We start from the raw sequence: 18261 nt of genomic DNA, 5'->3' as shown, positions 1-18261 counted from the left end.
TGAATCATGACTTAGGTCTACTTGTCAAATCAATTGTAAATGGGTTAGTTAAACCGACCAATGCCATAGATGACGTTCGTTATCTGTAGCACATGTTAACATTACTGGCAATCCATGTTGTTTTTTTTACTTCCAAAATGCACTTTCTGCTATCCAATTAGACTCTTCCATAACCTTAGATCACATTCTTGCTTGATATCATGAACATATAGCCATAGTATCCCATGACAGTCTGGATGTAAGTGCAAGACATATATTTTGTTTGAGCTTTCAATTCAGTGGCGTTTGTATTTGTCATTATTTTTTCCAATAATTTTCTGGATACTGTCCTTGCCATTTTCATGCATATGTGGATGTTTGTGCTTGTCTAAAGTGGCTCATTAGGAGATTCAGACAGCAAGACTGAGGTGGTCTTCAGAACTTTACTTTATGTTTAGTTATCTGATCTGATCGAATCCTGCTAACCAGAGCACCCTAAGCCCGGTGTAGAGCATTAATAAACCCAAAGGGTGAACTTGTGGTATTTCTGTGTTGTAAGAAATACCTGGAAAAGTGATGAATCGGATGATGATGATGATGATGAGGATGATGATGATGAGGAGGCTGCCAGCAGTGCAGACAGTGAGCAGGAAGAGAAAAAAGTTAGATCCAGACGACTTCCTGCTAGAAGGTAAGGGTGTAGTGAAGCCTGGCCTTCAGACAGCTAATCTGTCCACTTTCATGTCCATTGTGTGTGATCAGAAACTGGCTGTTGTAGTGCTTTTTTGGCTTTGAAAGTGCTGTATGACCGGGTTTCTTTTTAGCCTTCAGTTACATACAAAATATAAAATCGGTCAATTCCAATCTGATAATTGTTCAAAATGTTCTTCTGTGTATTATTTATTACTGTGCATTTAATATGTTGTATCAACTATGATATGCATTATTCTATTCTATATTGTTATATTGCAGTGAATATTTGCATTTAGACTCAGAAGGATGACCAAAAAAAGAACTGTTAAATCCTAAAGTCAACCAAAATGATGTTCTGATGAAGGCTTGCTAACATTATCAGCTACAGTGCCTTTGGAAAGTATTCAGACCCCTTGACTTTTTACACATTTTGTTATGCTACTGCTTCTAAAATTGATTAAATAAATAACATTTCTCCGCAATCTACACACAATACCCAATAATGACAAAGCAAAAACAGGTTTTTAGAAATGTATTAAAAATAAATGTACATTTGTATTCAGACCCTTTGCTATGAAACTCGAAATTGAGCTCAGGTGCATCCTGTTCCCATTGATCCATCCTTGAGATGTTTGTACCTGTGGTAAATTAAATTAATTGGACATGATTTGGAAAGGCACACACCTGTCTATATAAGGTCCCACAGTTGACAGTGCATATCAGAGCAACAACAAAACCATAAGGTCAAAGGAATTGTCCCTTGAGCTCCAAGACAGAACAGTGGTCTCCATCATTCTTAAGTGGAATAAGTTTGGAACCACCAAGAGCTGGCCTCCCGGCCAAACTGTGCAATTGGTGGAGAAGTGCCTTGGTCAGGGAGATTACCAAGGACCCGATGGTCACTCTGACAGAGCTCCAGAGTTCCTATGTGGAGATGGGAGACCCTTCCAGAAGGACAACCATCTCAGCAACACTCTACCAGTCAGGCCTTTATCGTAGAGTGGCCAGACGGAAGCCACTCTTCAGTAAACGGCACATGACAGCCCGCTTGGAGTTTGCCAAAAGGCACCTAAAGGACTCTCAGACCATGAGAAACAATATTCTCTGGTCTGATGAAACCAAGATTGAACTCTTTGGCCTGAATGCCAAGCGTTGCGTTTGGAGGAAACCTGGCACCGTACCTACGGCAAAGCATGGTGGTAGCAGTATCATGGTGTGGGGATATTTTTCAGCGGCAGGGACTGGAAGACTAGTCAAGATCGAGGCAAAGATGAACGGAGCAAAGTACAGATAGATCCTTGATGCTAATCTGCTCCAGAGCGCTCAGAACCTCCGACTGGGGTGAAGGTTCACGTACTAACAGGACAATGACCCTAAGCACACAGCTAAGACAACTCAGGACTTGAACCCGATCGAACATCTCGCTTTCGAGACCTGAAGATAGATTTGATGCAACGCTCCCCATCCAACCTGACAGAGCTTGAGAGTATCTGCAGAGAAGACGGGGAGAAACTCCACAAATACAGGTGGGCCAAGCTTGTAGTGTCATACCCAAGAAGACTCGATGCTGTATTCGCTGCCAAATGTGCTTAAACAAAGTACTGACTAAAGGGTACTTATGTAAATGTGATATTTCAGTTTTTATATTTGTAATTCACTTGCAAAAATTTCTAAACCTGTTTTTGCCTTGTCACTGTGAGGTATTGTGGGTAGATTAAGGGGAAAAAAACTATTTAATCAATTTTAGAAGGCTGTAATGTAATAAAATGTGGGAAAATTTGAGGGATCTGAATACTTTCCGAATGGACCGTACATTAAATATTTTTGTAGGCTTTAGGATCACTTGGTATTCTAAAGGCATTTCATTAAGAAATTCACCTGTAAGCATATCAACAATAAATTATTAATATTGCTGAGGTCGGAGGGTTGAAAGCTGTCTCAAGGCCATTGGTGTGAGTCAGATTGTTAGGAGTGATTATAGTCAGCTAGAGCTGTTAGAGGAAAACTAGTAAGAAGGCTGTCTTGCAGAGTGGTTAGAAGTGGTATATGTGTGTATTTAACTCAATATTTTACAGACCAAAGAACAAATCATCTACAGTCAAAAAACAGCAGCCTCCAAAGGGAAGGAAAACCAGGAAACAAGAGTCATCTGTGGAGGAAGATGATGACGACGACGACGATGATGATGATGATGATGATGACGAAGATACCCCAAAGAGACAAACCCGGCGAAGGGTGTCTGCTAAAGTCAGGTATGTCAATGTTTCACTTGTTCAATATAAAATATGAAGGAAATTGTTTACCGTGCATGACATGCATTGTGTTGGTTTGTTGCAGTTACAAGGAGGACCAAAATGACTTTGAGACTGACTCTGACGACCTGATAGAGATGGAGGGAGCTGAGGTGGAGCCGGAAGATGACAGCGAGACCATTGAGAAGATCATGGATACCAGGACAGGCAAAAAAGGAGGTGATGCATCCTTACTTAGTATCTCACCTGTATTGTGTTAACCCATCTAGATAGACATTGCCAGCAGAAGGGTTTACTACAAAGCAGGATCAAGGAGTTAGACAGATAACTTGCCTAAATATTCTGATAGGCTTGAAATGGGGATGGTCTAATTGATTCAACAAATGAAAACTCGTATCTAAGTTTCTCTTTTTTAATAAACCAGAATATACATTTTTTGTGGTTGTTTATCAAAGTTAGCTGGATAACTAAATGATCCTGCTTTATAGTACCCTCTGGTGTTGAAAGAGACAGTAACCGAGGTGCTCATATTACGATGCTAGACAAGATATCTGTTTACTAGCGGCTGCCTCCTGGTTAGGAATCTATACTGTGAATAATATTCAGATATTGAAAATATTAATGTCCGAATGTTGTGTGTGTATCCATTTTAGCCTGCGGGGCTTCCACTACCCAGTATGCTGTTGAGGAAAATGGGGACCCAGGAGCCGACTTTGACCCAGAGAAGGATGAGGGAGAGATCCATTATCTGATCAAGTGGAAAGGCTGGTCCTACATCCACAACACCTGGGAGAGCATTGAGTCCCTCACTCAACAGAAGGTCAAGGGACTCAAGAAACTAGATAACTTCAAGAAGAAGAACGATGAGCTCAGTGCTTGGTGAGGGCTTGTTGTGTACAAATGTAAAGTAGCTACAATTTAAGTTTTATCTTTCAGTGTTGTGCTCTTTTACTTGATGACACTGATTATCTTCCATAGGTTGAGCAAAGCATCCCCTGAGGATTCAGAATATTACAACTGCCAGCAAGAGCTAACCACTGATTTAAATAAGCAGTTCCATATTCTGGAGAGAGTCATTGGTAAGAAACTAAACTCCTTTGAAATGTGTCTTCATTGACTAGCAGCAATGGTTCATCGATGAAAATATATTTGACAAAATTGTGATTATTACAACAAACTTGCCTTCTTTCTTCACACTTTATAATATATTTACAGAATTAGTGTAATCAACAATTATAGCTATTTGGGGAATGTCATTTGAGATGTTATTATTATTATTTTCAGCGACTAAAACCGGGAAGACACAGGGTCTCTCGGATTTTCCTTGTAAGTCCCTCATGTCATCACCAACATTATCATACACTATATATACAAAAGTATGTGGACACCTGTTAAAATTAGTGGATTCTGCTTTTTCAGCCACACCCATTGCTGACGGGTGTATAAATTTGAGCACACAGCTATGCAATCCCCATAGACAAACATTGGCAGTAGAATGACCCTACTGAAGAGCTCAGTGAATTTCAGTGTGGCACCGTCAAAGGAGGCCTCCTTTCCAACAAATTAATTCATCAAATTTCTGCCCTGCTAGAGCTGTCCCGGTCAACTGTAAGTGCTGTTATTGTGAAGTGGAAACGTCTAGGAGCAACAACGGCTCAGCGCGAAGTGGTAGGCCACTCAAGTTCACAGATTGGAAGTGCGTAGTGCGTAAAAATCATCTGTCCTCGGTTTCAACGCTCACTACCAAGTTCCAAACTGCCTCTGGAAGCAACATCAGCACAAGAACTGTTCGTCTGGTGCTTCATGAAATGGGTTTCCATGGCCGAGCAGCCGCACACAAGCCTAAGATCACCATGCGCAATGCCAAACGTTGGCTGGAGTGGTGTAAAGCTCACCGCCATTGGACTCTGGAGCAGTGGAAACACATTCTCTGGAGTGATGAAGTACGCTTCACCATCTGTCAGACCGACGGACGAATCTGGGTTTGGCTGATGCCAGGAGAATGCTACCTGCCCGACTGCATAGTGCCAATTTAATGCTACAGCATACAATGACATTCTAGCCGATTCTGTGACTCCAACTTTGTGGTAGCAGTTTGGGGAAGGCCCTTTCCTGCTCAGCATGACAATGCCCTTGTCTGTGCACAAAGTGAGGTCCAGAAATGGTTTGTTGAGATCTGACTTGCCTGCACAGAGCCCTGACCTCAACCCCATTGAACACCTTTGGGATGAATTGGAATGCTGACTGTGAGCCAAGCCTAATTGCCCAACATCAGTGCCCAACCTCACCAATGCTCTTGTGGTTGAATGGAAGCAAGTCCCCACAGCAATGTTCCAACATCTAGTGGATAGCCTTCCCAGAAGAGTGGAGGCTGTTATAGCAACAAAGATGGGGCCAATTCCATATTAATGCCCATGATTTTGGAATGAGATGTTTGACGAGCAGATGTCCACATATGTTTGGTCATGCAGTGCATCTTCATTATCATACTAAGCACATTTTGAATAAAACCGTCTGAAAAACATTTTCACTGAAGATGTTGTTTTCACTGTACACCAGCTCACAGCCACAAGAATGGTGCTTCTTCCAATGAGCCAGAGTACCTGTGTAAGTGGATGGGCCTGCCTTATTCAGAGTGCAGCTGGGAGGATGGAGCTCTGCTGGGGAAGAAGTTCCAGCACTGTATAGACGGCTTCACCAACAGGAACTCCAGTAAAACAGTCCCCTCAAAAGACTGCAAAGTGAGTGAGGAAAGTGTCCCGACTAGATTGCACATCAATACTCATCACAATTGTTTTATTTAAACATTTACTCATATCAGCTAGAACACAAAAATGTACAATATGTAGCTATGGTAATTTCAGAACAGTGCAGTGATTTTCTATCTCTAATTTCAGGTGTTGAAACAGAGGCCCAGATTTGTTGCACTAAAGAACCAGCCATCGTACATTGGGGATGAGAACCTGCAGCTGAGAGATTACCAGTTAGATGGACTGAACTGGCTGGCTCACTCCTGGTGCAGGTATACATCAAGTCACGAGGGACACTAGAGAAACAGTAGAGATTATTACTGTTTTAATCATCTCATTTAGTGGATGTACTGATACTGTACTGAGGTGTACTGTTAATTACCTGGAATTAGGTAGTTTGCAGGTCATTTTAGCATGAATGTAACCCTAATAAGACTCTATGTTCTGTGTTTTTCAGGTGCAATAGTGTGATCCTGGCTGATGAGATGGGTCTGGGGAAAACCATCCAGACCATCTCGTTCTTGTCCTACATGTTCCACCAGCACCAGCTGTATGGGCCCTCCCTGGTGGTGGTACCCCTATCCACCCTCACCTCCTGGCAGAGAGAGTTTGACACCTGGGCCCCCGATATGAACGTGGTGGTCTACTTGGGAGACGTGATGAGCAGGAAATCGGTACGGAAATCTCCTCTTTACAAAACTCGAAAGAAGCGTTGTAGTCTTGTTGCCAACCAAAAATGAATGTCCCCCTCTTTAATTTTTTATTTAACCTTTATTTAACTAGGCAAGTCAGTTAAGAACAAATTCTTATTTATGGGTTAAGCGCCTTAAGGGGCAGAATGACAGATTTTTACCTTGTCAGCTCGGGGATTTGATCTAGCAACCTTTCGGTTACTGGCCTAACGCTCTAACTACTAGGCTACCTGCCGCCCCTCTGCTTTGCTTTTGTGTTGAACAGATCCGTGACTATGAGTGGGTATGCCATCAGACGAAGAGAATAAAGTTCAATGCACTTATAACCACGTATGAAATTCTACTGAAAGACAAGGTAAGGCATCTGTATTTCTTGGAAGCATTTTCAGACAGATGCATTTTGATATACTGAATTGGCTTCGATTTGTACTGGCCAAAATAGTACACATTTTGTGATTATTTAAAATATAAAAAAGACAAAACATTTAATTGTTTGATTGAATACAACTCTCCACTCACTCAATGTGTGTGGTCTGTCCATAGGGGGTGTTGGGGAACATAAATTGGGCTTTCTTGGGTGTGGATGAAGCTCACAGGCTAAAGAATGACGACTCCCTGTTGTACAAAACCCTGATCGAGTTCCGGTCCAACCACAGACTTCTTATCACAGGGACACCACTGCAGAACTCTCTCAAAGAGCTGTGGTCCCTTCTGCACTTCCTCATGCCTGACAAGTATGTACTTCTCCTCTCCATAAAATGCATCATGTATATTTTGGCAAATGTGGACTTTGAGAAGAACAACCTGTGCATTTGTATTCATTTACAGTGTTCTTATCTCGATGCAATTGTACTTTCCCCCTCTGAAGGTTTGAAAATTGGGAAGATTTTGAAAGTGAGCATGGTAAAGGGACTGACAATGGCTACCAGAGCCTTCACAAAGTCCTTGAGCCCTTCCTCCTGAGGCGTGTAAAGAAGGATGTGGAGAAATCCCTGCCTGCCAAGGTAGAACAGATCCTCCGTGTGGACATGTCTGCTGTGCAGAAGCAGTACTACAAGTACGTTCCCTCAAATGCTGTGTTTCTGTCTATCCATGTCTGCCTGTCTGGACAGATGATTTGAGCAGTATCTAAGGTCTTACTCCTTGTCCCTGAAGTTAACTGGTGGTGTGTTTTTGTGCTTGTTTCAGGTGGATTCTGACCAGGAACTTCAGAGCCCTGCAGAAAGGCACCCGAGGCAGCTCCTCTGGCTTCCTCAACATCGTCATGGAGCTGAAGAAGTGCACTAACCATGGTTTCCTCATCAAACAGCCTGAGGAAGAGTGTGACACTCCACAGGAGCACCTGCAGGTAGGACTAGCAAGAAGAGCTCAGCTCAGCGCATTATTGCAAAAGATGTGTTATGTCCATGTGAAAATACAGTGGACTAATTATCTCTACTTTTGCTGTTTTGAACATTTAGAAATACCCTCATTGGTTAAAATGGCAGCAGAGCATGATTACATGTAGCCACACTAATGTATCGGTTTGTTAGAGGGTGGAGAAGAGATGTTAATTTCCCTAAGTTTGACCGTTGACCTTTTGCGTATCTCAGGCATTGGTGAGGGGCAGTGGGAAGCTGGTTCTTCTGGACAAGCTACTGACCAGACTTCGGGACAGGGGCAACAGAGTCCTCATCTTCTCCCAGATGGTGCGCATGTTGGACATCCTGGCTGAGTACCTGGCCCTGAAGCGCTACCCATTCCAGGTAGGGTATAACACAGCCCAGGGGATGGCAAGGCAGCAGGTCCAACCCTTCAGTAGTGTACCTGCTGTTCTTTTATTCTGCATGACTTGTCCTTTTTTCTCTTACGTCTCCATTAAATGTTAATACATCTTTATTATGGTGACTTAGTGAGGGTGTTTTCAGTAGCTGTTGAGATATTGGAGCAGTGTTGGAGTCCACTCAGATGTTAACCGACTCATGTGTCAGTGTTGCCGCAAACATGCTCTTGCATAGTTATTTTTATCCTCAAGTTATTTTTGATGGGGACTGGCTGGTCCCCAGAGCCAGAGTGACCACTGGGTCTTAGCACAGGTAAAGAACTAGACATAGTTTTACTATTGTAATTATCTTTGACAATATGCTGCTTGCCTGATGGATCATATAATGCCATGTATAGATGAGCATTCCCAAGTGGGATCTTAGGGTTTGGAGTTCAGGCAAGGTTCCAAGGCCTGAAAACTCTCTCCTTCCCTCTCTTCTCAGCGCCTGGATGGCTCCATAAAGGGAGAAATACGAAAACAAGCACTTGACCACTTTAATGCTGAAGGTTCTGAGGTATGTCATCTATACTATGTTTTAGCTATTGCAGGTCTGAACATTCGAGGCGTTGATATTTGAAGTGTCTATGTCAGCCCTGAATCTGCGTCGGAACTCAGTTGGTATGCATTTCACTTTACTCAGCGACGTAGTGATACCATACATTAACATGACAGCCAGTACATTGTTTCATCTAGTGTTAAGATTTATTTTCCTCAAGTTATCATATTCTTTTGAGGTAAATTTAGCAAGACACTGACCTGTGATAGCGTAGCTCAACCAAGTAAAAACAAAATGGCCGTGACTGTTACCTGGTGTGTTTTACCACATCAGGTAACACTTTATTTGGATCGTCCCAAGTAGATGGTTTGTAGATGTTCAATAACTGTCAACATTTCAACTAACTATCTACTAACCCTAGCTCAAATCTTAACCCTTATCCTAACACTTGTTCTAAACCTCACCTTTACTGTAACCTTAACAAGCAGTTTCTTATCAATAGGTAGTTTGTTGATTATATGACCATCTGTGGATCATCTATATGGGAATATCCAAATAAAGTGTGAACCCACACCATAAAAGCCACAAGAACGGTTATCACACTTGACATGTTCTCTACTTCAGGCATTTTGTCCCTTCACCTGTGATGTTCAGCAGGTTTGGCGTGATGCACTATGTGATTTGTTTTGAGAATAATAATCCCCCCTCTCTGTCCAGGACTTCTGTTTCCTGCTGTCCACAAGAGCTGGAGGTTTGGGTATCAACCTTGCCTCTGCAGACACTGTGGTCATCTTTGACTCTGACTGGAACCCTCAGAACGACCTGCAGGCTCAGGCCAGGGCTCACAGGATTGGCCAGAAGAAGCAGGTATCTACAACTAGACCCACTGTCCTAAGTATTGAGGGAAGGTTTAGCTAAGCACAAGATTGTTGGTCTGATTCTGGTGACTTGATCCTAATGAATAAAACCTGTGAGGTACAGTAGGAAGTTAGTAATCAGTTTGGCATACGTTTTCTTTGGCAGAGCCATCATGGAAAATGTTTGTCTTCCAACTTTGTGAGTGAGACGTTTAAATGTCTCCTTTCTTGTAATTCTGAACAGGTGAATATCTATCGCTTGGTCACAAAGGGATCTGTGGAGGAGGACATTATTGAGAGAGCCAAGAAGAAGATGGTTTTGGACCATCTTGTAATTCAGAGAATGGACACCACTGGTCGAACTGTATTGGATAACAACTCCGGAAATTCAAAGTGAGGAAACTTCACCATGCGGTCTACTAGACTTTGAGTGATATTTTGCTTTGACTGAAAACATGAGGTCCCTCAGTTTCTTAACTTAACATCAACATCTTTTCACAGCTCCAACCCATTCAATAAAGATGAGCTGACTGCCATTCTGAAGTTTGGAGCTGAAGATCTGTTCAAAGAGGCAGAAGGAGAGGAGACTGAACCTACGGTACACAGACCAACATTTCTATTGATTATGTACTCTGTTGAAAGTTAAATTGTATGAGTGATCGATTTTCAAACTTCCAGATTTGCAGAATGTCTGTGTTTCTTGTCCTTTACATTGTACCTTTCTCTTTTGGCCCTTGCAGGAGATGGATATTGATGAGATCTTGCGGTTGGCTGAAACCAGAGAAAGTGACCAGGGATCAAGTGCCACAGATGAGCTTCTCTCTCAGTTCAAGGTACCTAGAAGTTGAACCAACTCTCAGCCTGCTTTTCACAATACTTCTCGGAATACCTTTAGCTACTATTCTAACTAAAGATAGAATATTATTCCCAGTCTCAGACAGTACATGTGTGTCTCCCTCCAGGTGGCCAACTTCTCAAACATGGAGGAGAGTGCTCCAGAGATGGTGGAGCGGATGGTGCCTGACTGGGACGACATCATCCCGGAGGACCAGCGGCGGAGGCTGGAGGAGGAGCAGAAGCAGAAGGAGATGGAGGACATCTACATGCTGCCTAGAAGCAGGAGCTCCAATAAGAGGGTATACAGGAGAGAACACACATCTCACGTTAGATCTCTTGAGCATGACCGAGATGTGACTACTCCATGGTGCAGCTCAGGTGGCTGTGTGTGAAGGGGCTTCCCCAGGGAATGTGTGTGCTGCTGAACTGTTTACTTTCATCCTCTCCTGCTCTCTGTCGGGGGACTGGGGGTCTGATGGGGTGGTAATGAGTTGTTTACTGCCTCACAGTGTAGGTGAATCCCTGGTGATTCCACTGCGTGTGTATGTGAATCTTCTGCATGAGAAGCTTCCTTAATGAATCATTAGGGCATTGTCCCTTGTGATGCAACAGTGGGTATTTAAATCACACAGATAACCTTCAACAGCATAGGATATTATCCAAATTCATGAAATGCATGGAAGAGTCACCTCAATTATTCATTAGTGTGATTCAATTATAATTCTTGATTAGATTTTCTCTTGATTTTATTTAATATTATAGTAGAGAAAACAAACATCCTTAAACATTTCAGCATTCAGAAGTATTCATAACTCAAAAAGGCATTGGGCAATTACAATCAGTAGGAAATAGGTTTTGCTTGTTGTGTCTGAAGGTTGTATTGTGTCTATTAATTGCAGGCCCAAGCCAACGACAGTGACAGTGACGTTGGCTCCAAGCTGAAGCACCGCTCCTCGGGCTCCGAGAGCGAGACGGACGACAGCGGCGATGACAAGAAGCCAAAGAGGAGAGGCAGGCCCAGAGCCCGCAAGAACAACGTGGAGGGTTTTACTGATGCAGAGATCCGCAGGTTTGTAGGTCTCTTTGGCCATTTAGACTGATTTTTAGAATGGTTACTCAGTGTTTCATTAAACACTTAGTTCATGTTTTACACTTTCCTTCACCAGGTTCATCAAGGCTTATAAGAAATTTGGAGCTCCGCTTGAAAGGCTGGAGGGCATTGCCAGGGACTCAGAGCTGGTGGACAAATCCCAGGCAGACCTGAAGAGACTGGGCGAGCTGATCCATAGCAGCTGTGTGACGGCTGTCCAAGAGCATGAAGAGCACCTCAGAGAGAATCCCAGTGAAGGTGAGTGTGTCTGACTGCTGCCGACGGCCTGCCTGCCTGTCTGATTCAGATTTTTAGGAATCAGGGCTTAGAATGTGTGTGCTAATGTTTTGACTCATGCATACCCGGTTCCTTTAGCCAAAGGCCCTGGGAAGCGCAGAGGTATTAACATCAAGATCTCAGGAGTGCAGGTCAATGCCAAGTCCATCATTCAGCACGAGGAGGAGTTTGAGCCACTGCACAAAGCTGTGCCAGCTAATCCTACTGAGAGAAACCAGTAAGTTACCATTGCAGATATATCTGAGGCCTGTGAAATATTTTATCAGATGAAAATAAATATTACTATAACAGATGTGGGTCAAAGAGGTAACAACTGATGCAGACACCAGGGCATTGTCATGATGGGCTGCAGTAGCAGAGGGTTTGACCACCTCTCCTCTTTTCGCCACAGATTCCAACTGACCTGCAGAGTGAAGGTGCCTCACTTTGACGTGGACTGGGATCTGCAGGATGACACTCAACTGTTGCTGGGGGTCTATGAGCATGGCTACGGAAACTGGGATCTGATGAAGACCGACCCCGAACTCAAACTCGCAGACAAGGTAACCATCAGAATGTCAGAATAAAAAATGTTCTCAGAAAGCTGTGGAACTCGATGAAACTATAAAGCTGTGCGTTAGATTGGCTCCTGTTAACAAATTGTATTCTATATGCACAGATTCTCCCAGATGACCCAGAGAAGAAACCTCAAGGGAAGCAGTTGCAGGCCAGATCAGACTACCTTCTGAAGATGCTGAAGAAAGAAGCGGACTGTAAAGATGTTACTAAGGAGGAGGTTAGAAAATACATGGCTGCTCTGTTTAACAGGACCTCTCTTAAATAATATATGTACAGTCTGTCTGGTATTGGTTTCTGCACAGTATATACCCCATTGGCTCATCATATCTCTCCCCCCCTCCCAGGCCAAAGTGAAGAAGAGGAAGCCTCGGGTGAAGAAAGAGAACAAGGCCCCTAAAGATGAACAGGGCAATGACATCTCCTCCCCCCGCATGTCAGACAACCCCTCAGAGGAAGGGGAGGTGAGGGTAAGTCATCTCAAAACACCCAGCTCTACCTGCCTATCAACCACCAGCCTTTTCACAAGGGAGTTTCTTGTTGGTTACAGAATACCGGGATAGAGAAAACAAGGGAAATGTGATGCAGTCTTTGTTGGTAGTCCACCAGAACTAGTTTACTTATTTACCGTTCCGTGTTCTTTATTTAACCAGGATGACGGGACTGAAAAAACTCCCACAAAGAAGAGGCAGAAGAAAAAGGATAACAAAGAGAACAAAGAAAAACACGGAACTCCTAAAAAAGAGAAGGACGCGGACAAAGACAAAAAACGTCCAAAGCCAAGAAAAGAAAAGGTACTTTGGCAGTGGCGAACTTTATGCCTTGTGCTGCGGTAGTATACCATCTCACACCCACTAACCTTTTCTGTTTCCAAACAAATGGGGGAACATTTAGCTTTGTCTGGGTTGTTGGTGGTGGATTTAGGAGCAAGATTGGGTGTACAGATTAGGTTATAAGATTGCTCCTGGATCACCGGGAGGGATAGTGTCACTGTGCGGGTGTTTGTATGGAGATCTGTGTTAACCTGCTTGGTGGTGTGTCTGTTTGTTTATCTGTGTCTCAGGCAAAAGGAGCTAAAGGGAAGAAGCCCCAGGGGCCGGTCCACATTACTGCTGGGAGTGACCCTGTTCCCATCGGAGAGGAGGACGATGAGCTGGACCAAGAGAACTTCAGCATTGTGAGTTATTGCACCCTGTAACGACTAGAGCATGGCCATGCTAGTTACCACCGGCGTGGACAGGATAAGGAAACATATTAACTACATTGAAGACTAATGTAGGTGTTAATAAGCCATGTAATATGTCAAACATAATGGATGTTCTGTTACAGCTGAGGATAATTGAAACATGGATCATCTTTGGCTTGGCACTCTCTTGTACTTAGCGGAGTAAACTGTCTGTGTGTGTTTGTCCAGTGTAAGGAGCGCATGAGGCCGGTGAAGAAGGCCCTAAAACAGCTGGATAAGCCTGACGAGGGCCTGTCTGTTCAGGAGCAGCTCCAACACACACGCACCTGCCTGCTGAAGATAGGAGACCGCATCACTGAGTGCCTTAAAGCCTACAGCGACCCAGAGCATGTCAAAACATGGCGTCGGTAAGCCCTCAGCCAACCATAAGTTATAAACTGAGTGTACAAAACATTAGGAACATCTTTCCAATATTGAGTTGCATCCTTTTTTGTATGGATTCTACAAGGTGTTGAAAGTGTTCCACAGGGATGCTGGCCCATGTTGACTTCAATGCTTCCCACAGTTGTGTCAAGTTGGCTTGATGTCGTTTGGGTGGTGGACCATTCTTGATACACACGGGAAACAGTTGAGCGCTTTATTTAACCTTTCGCCTCCCTTTCATCTACACTGATTTGAAGTGGATTTAACAGGTGACATCAATAAGAGATCATAGCTTTCACCTGGTCAGTCTGTCATGTGAAGAACAGGTGTTCCTAATGTTTTGTGCACTCAGTGTATGCACTGAAGGTTTGATTATGAAACCAACTCCTTGGTCATTTAGGTCAATCTATGTTTTTAATTCTGATGCCATTGAGTTTCATTAAAATAGTTCTCCATATTAAGGGTAAGTCTGACTTAACATGACTTACCAAGATGTCTTTGTTTGGCAGGAACCTCTGGATTTTTGTGTCTAAGTTCACAGAATTTGGAGCGAGGAAGCTTCACAAGCTGTACAAGATGGCTCAGAAGAAGCGGTCTCGGGAGGAGGAGGTGAGGTGGTCTCTTTTCTCCTAGTATGAAAACTCACAGGCTTCTGTAACAAGTACAACCAGACAAATGTTATTTTTGCTTGGTCCTGTGCTTGACCCTTTGCTAATTCTCAGAAGGAGCATAGAAAAAAGGGGGATGACCCGTCAGGCAGGAAAAAGACTTTCCGAGCAGAGGCGTCTGGTTCCAGTCGAGACTCCACCGGCACCCAGCCATCATCCAAGTCTCATCCAGGCATGCCCCACCCCTCTCCAACGTCCCCCCATGGTCCCCACAGAGAAGGCTACAACCAGTCCAACAAGCGACACTTTGGAAATGATGGTAAGAGTTGTGTATTTTGTATGAAGTATGCACAATTCTACAACTTTGCAGCAATTGTGTGGGTTTCTATCAATTTTTTTTATATGAGCACGACACTTCACGGGCCACTTTTATCTTATTATAAAAGATCGAGGAGATTGGCAGCGAGATCGTAAATACAACTACCCTGGAAATAGCAACCAGCCCTGGCAAAGCGAGCGGCATCATCCATATGACGCCCATCGGTATAAGGACCATCACTATGGTGACCGTCGTCCGCGTGAAGACTCCTACCGCAGCAGCTCTAGTAGTTACCGTAGTGGCGGTAGCAGCAGCTCCCCTCGGAAGAGGCCGTATGACCAGTATGACAGCGACCGAGAACACAGGGACCGTCGTGCCTATTACGACAGGTGAGAATTATGCCTTTTCAAACACAATGTAGAGGTTTGTATTTGTCAGTATTGAAATGTAATGCTAAAACCATATGACTTGCGATAGCTTGTAGCTCTGTAGTAGTAAGCTCTGAAAGACATCATCCATCTCGCTCCAGACATCCAGACTCAAAGCGGAGACGCGGCGATGACTTCCGTCCTCCCCAAGACTTCAGGGGGAGTGGAGGCCATCCCCAAGACTTCAGGGTGAGGATGCCAGAGCATAGGGGGCCCCCGGGGCCAGCAGGGCCAGAACACTTCACCCGGCCCTATCCAGACAACAAACCCCCCCCCCTGCTGGACCCACGCTCCCCACAGCCGCAGAAGTCCCCCCAGGACTCGCGCTCGCCAACTGCAGAGCGGACTGCAGAGCAGAAAGCAGCTGCGGCTGATTTAAACTGGAACAACAGGAAGACATGAGGACTGTCACTGAAGGACAATGTGAGTGTATTTTGTTCAGGTGATGAACACAGTGTGAACTCCACATGCTGCTGAAGGACAGGTCTGGGCTGGCTAGACTCACTGGTTTGCTTGGCCTGACACACCCTCAGTCGCAAATACTCTGTTTACCAGCAAACACCAAACTCCAAACCCCTCCTCCGGGTGTGACTGTGGTAGTGAACTGTCTGTGCCCATATTGAAATCTATTACAGATGTTGTTTTTTTAGATGAAATGACAGGTGATCAGTCAGTGTTAGTGGTGAGTCTGTAAAATGCCTGTGGATCATATAGTCCCATGGACTATTATCTGGGGAAAGCTTACAATGCCTAAAAGGTTGATGTTGACTGATCTTGGAACATAAAAGTGCCTACAGTATTTGGCCTTTTTGACTGTTAGAGGTATGGGATTATTCCCAAAGGAACCATGACTTTGATTTTCTTTTTTGTGTTTAGCTTTATGCCATTATGATGTCCATAGGAAATGTTTCTGTAAAAATGTTATATTTATCATGTCACCCTCACCTTCAAATGTTTATGAATCTTAATGTTGAGATGGTCGTGCAACTATCATCATTTAATAAAGAGATGCACCTTCTTCCCCAAATCCAAATGGGAGTGCATTCGTATGTCTAAATTGAAGTGGAGAATAGTAAGTTAGTCAGCTTGCCAGTACCTAGTCCTCAGAATGACTATTTAAAAGGTTTTAATGAGCATTTCTCATTATCAACAGTAATCATTCTTCTGAAAAGACATTCATCATTGCAAGTTTCTTTAAGTTGATAAAAACCACTTACTCGCTGATAAGTTGAGGACCTAATGAAAGGACAACTTTCTAAGCAGTATTTAAGGTAATTAATTGTGCAAAGGTTCAGAAGAACACTATGACTATGTTTAAGCTATCCCTAATAACATTTTATTTGTAGATGTGCAAAGAATGAAGCTATTTCAACCATATTTCTGTGTCTTATGTATGAATGGTACTTTTGCATCGTACATTGCACTAGAAGTACTGCACTCTACCGCTTTATTCCACCCATAAAAGTATTGAACGATGTTTGAGAAGACTGGAAATCATTTTCTCTTTCTCTAAAGTTAAAAGATTGTTTGATTGCCAGCGACAGCAATGTAACTAACTTCTGGTAAATTTTCAAAGGGACATTTGAGTGTTTACGGATGTGGTTGATGACAAGCTGTTATTGGTCAATCTGGTTCAGTGCCAAACCAGAGACTGGCCCTGCTCTGGTTCTTATGATTTCTGGTGTTTTGGTGTGCTTCTCCATTTGTGCCTTATTTTTGTGTATATTTTCATACTGTATATGGGTTCATGTACATTAGTGTACTCTACTACAGCAATGATGCAGTATTAAACAGTCATGTTTTGAGACTTTTCTCAATGGATGATTTGTGGAATGCTTGTTAAGTGAAGACTGGAGGTGGGAACAAATTGTTTAGTTTGTCATGTTCTTCTGTAACTCCCCACAAGTTATTGGGAAAAGGATAAACAGCATTACACAGGTGAATCTGTGTATGTCCTCTGTGGGTAGATCTGTTACAAGGAATAGCCAACCAACACCGCCTTCCTTCTCTCCACGCTACAGACCCTGGACCTGTCCTCTTGAAAACAAGCCGAAATAATTTATATTTGTGAAAGCCACCCTTCACATGAAATGTACTGTAAAAATGTTAATAGACATGTATTAAACTTTCCTACATTATGAAAAGCATTGTCACTTGTTTATTCATATAGTAAAGTATAAGACCAACAATCAGTCTGATTATGATAAAGGTTAATTGCTTTGTGAATGCTATTAATGATGTCATTGGGAATCTTGACCCTTCCCACATTTACAGTGCATTCAGACCCCTTCACTTTTTCCACGTTTTGTTAGGTTACAGCCTTATTCTAAAATGAATTAAATAGTTTAACGTCAATCGACACAATACCCCATAATGAAGCAAAAACAGGTTTATGAAAATGTCATTTTAGTAAAAAATGTGCGACATTTACATGAGTATTCTTCAGACCCTTTACTCAGTACTTTGTTGAAGCACCTTTGGCATCCTTGAGTCTTCTTGGGTATGATACTACAAGCTTGGCACAACTGTATTTGGGGAATTTCCCCCCATTCTTCTCTGCAAATCCTCTCAAGCTCTGTCAGGTTGGATGGGGAGCGTCTCTACAGAGATGCTCGATCGAGTTCAAGCCCGGGTTCTGGCTGGGCCACAAGTACATTGAGACTTGTCCTGAAGCCACTCCTGCATCGTCTTGGCTGTGTACTTAGGGTCGTTGTCCTGTTGGAAGGTGAACCTTTGCCCAAGTTTTAGGTGCTGATTGCTCTGGAGCAGGTTTTCAATGATCTGTACTTTTCGCCGTTCATCTTTCCCTCGATCCTGACTAGTCTCACAGTCCCTACTGCTGAAAAACATCCCCACAGCATGATACTACCACCACCATGCTTTACCATAGGGATGGTATTGATCCAGATGAGTGGTGCCTGGTTTCCTCCAGACCTGATGCTTGGCATTCAGGCAAACTAGTTCGATCTTGGTTTCATCAGACCAGAATCTACTT

At 43.3% G+C, this 18261-nt stretch overlaps 1 protein-coding gene across 5 annotated transcripts in view; it reads left to right on the top strand.

Annotated features, from left to right (window-relative positions):
* chd2 (chromodomain helicase DNA binding protein 2) overlaps positions 1 to 17410 on the top strand; it is a 31198-nt gene extending 13788 nt beyond the window's left edge. For 3 of the 5 annotated variants that reach the window (XM_031822767.1, XM_020480728.2, XM_020480726.2), the window contains 33 exons: positions 539 to 670; positions 2748 to 2924; positions 3010 to 3143; positions 3578 to 3803; positions 3903 to 4003; positions 4209 to 4250; positions 5484 to 5674; positions 5822 to 5946; positions 6132 to 6348; positions 6632 to 6721; positions 6910 to 7100; positions 7235 to 7423; positions 7555 to 7714; positions 7959 to 8111; positions 8613 to 8684; positions 9384 to 9533; positions 9768 to 9916; positions 10025 to 10121; positions 10264 to 10356; positions 10486 to 10659; positions 11260 to 11429; positions 11527 to 11708; positions 11826 to 11964; positions 12139 to 12289; positions 12406 to 12522; positions 12650 to 12772; positions 12956 to 13096; positions 13366 to 13479; positions 13717 to 13895; positions 14421 to 14520; positions 14634 to 14838; positions 14966 to 15227; positions 15368 to 17410. In XM_031822767.1, coding sequence (XP_031678627.1) covers positions 539 to 670; positions 2748 to 2924; positions 3010 to 3143; positions 3578 to 3803; positions 3903 to 4003; positions 4209 to 4250; positions 5484 to 5674; positions 5822 to 5946; positions 6132 to 6348; positions 6632 to 6721; positions 6910 to 7100; positions 7235 to 7423; positions 7555 to 7714; positions 7959 to 8111; positions 8613 to 8684; positions 9384 to 9533; positions 9768 to 9916; positions 10025 to 10121; positions 10264 to 10356; positions 10486 to 10659; positions 11260 to 11429; positions 11527 to 11708; positions 11826 to 11964; positions 12139 to 12289; positions 12406 to 12522; positions 12650 to 12772; positions 12956 to 13096; positions 13366 to 13479; positions 13717 to 13895; positions 14421 to 14520; positions 14634 to 14838; positions 14966 to 15227; positions 15368 to 15668 — 5047 coding nt within the window. In that variant the 3' untranslated portion in view covers positions 15669 to 17410. The remainder of the gene's footprint in view (positions 1 to 538; positions 671 to 2747; positions 2925 to 3009; positions 3144 to 3577; positions 3804 to 3902; positions 4004 to 4208; positions 4251 to 5483; positions 5675 to 5821; positions 5947 to 6131; positions 6349 to 6631; positions 6722 to 6909; positions 7101 to 7234; positions 7424 to 7554; positions 7715 to 7958; positions 8112 to 8612; positions 8685 to 9383; positions 9534 to 9767; positions 9917 to 10024; positions 10122 to 10263; positions 10357 to 10485; positions 10660 to 11259; positions 11430 to 11526; positions 11709 to 11825; positions 11965 to 12138; positions 12290 to 12405; positions 12523 to 12649; positions 12773 to 12955; positions 13097 to 13365; positions 13480 to 13716; positions 13896 to 14420; positions 14521 to 14633; positions 14839 to 14965; positions 15228 to 15367) is intronic. The other 2 variants (XM_020480729.2, XM_031822768.1) reach the window with 2 other exon arrangements.
* The last annotated feature ends 851 nt before the right edge of the window (positions 17411 to 18261 follow it).

The sequence above is a fragment of the Oncorhynchus kisutch genome, linkage group LG4 (genome assembly GCF_002021735.2).
Source record: "Oncorhynchus kisutch isolate 150728-3 linkage group LG4, Okis_V2, whole genome shotgun sequence".
Taxonomy (NCBI): Eukaryota; Metazoa; Chordata; class Actinopteri; order Salmoniformes; family Salmonidae; genus Oncorhynchus; species Oncorhynchus kisutch.
Note: the sequence above shows the minus strand (reverse complement) of the source record. Positions and strands in the feature narration are given on the sequence as shown.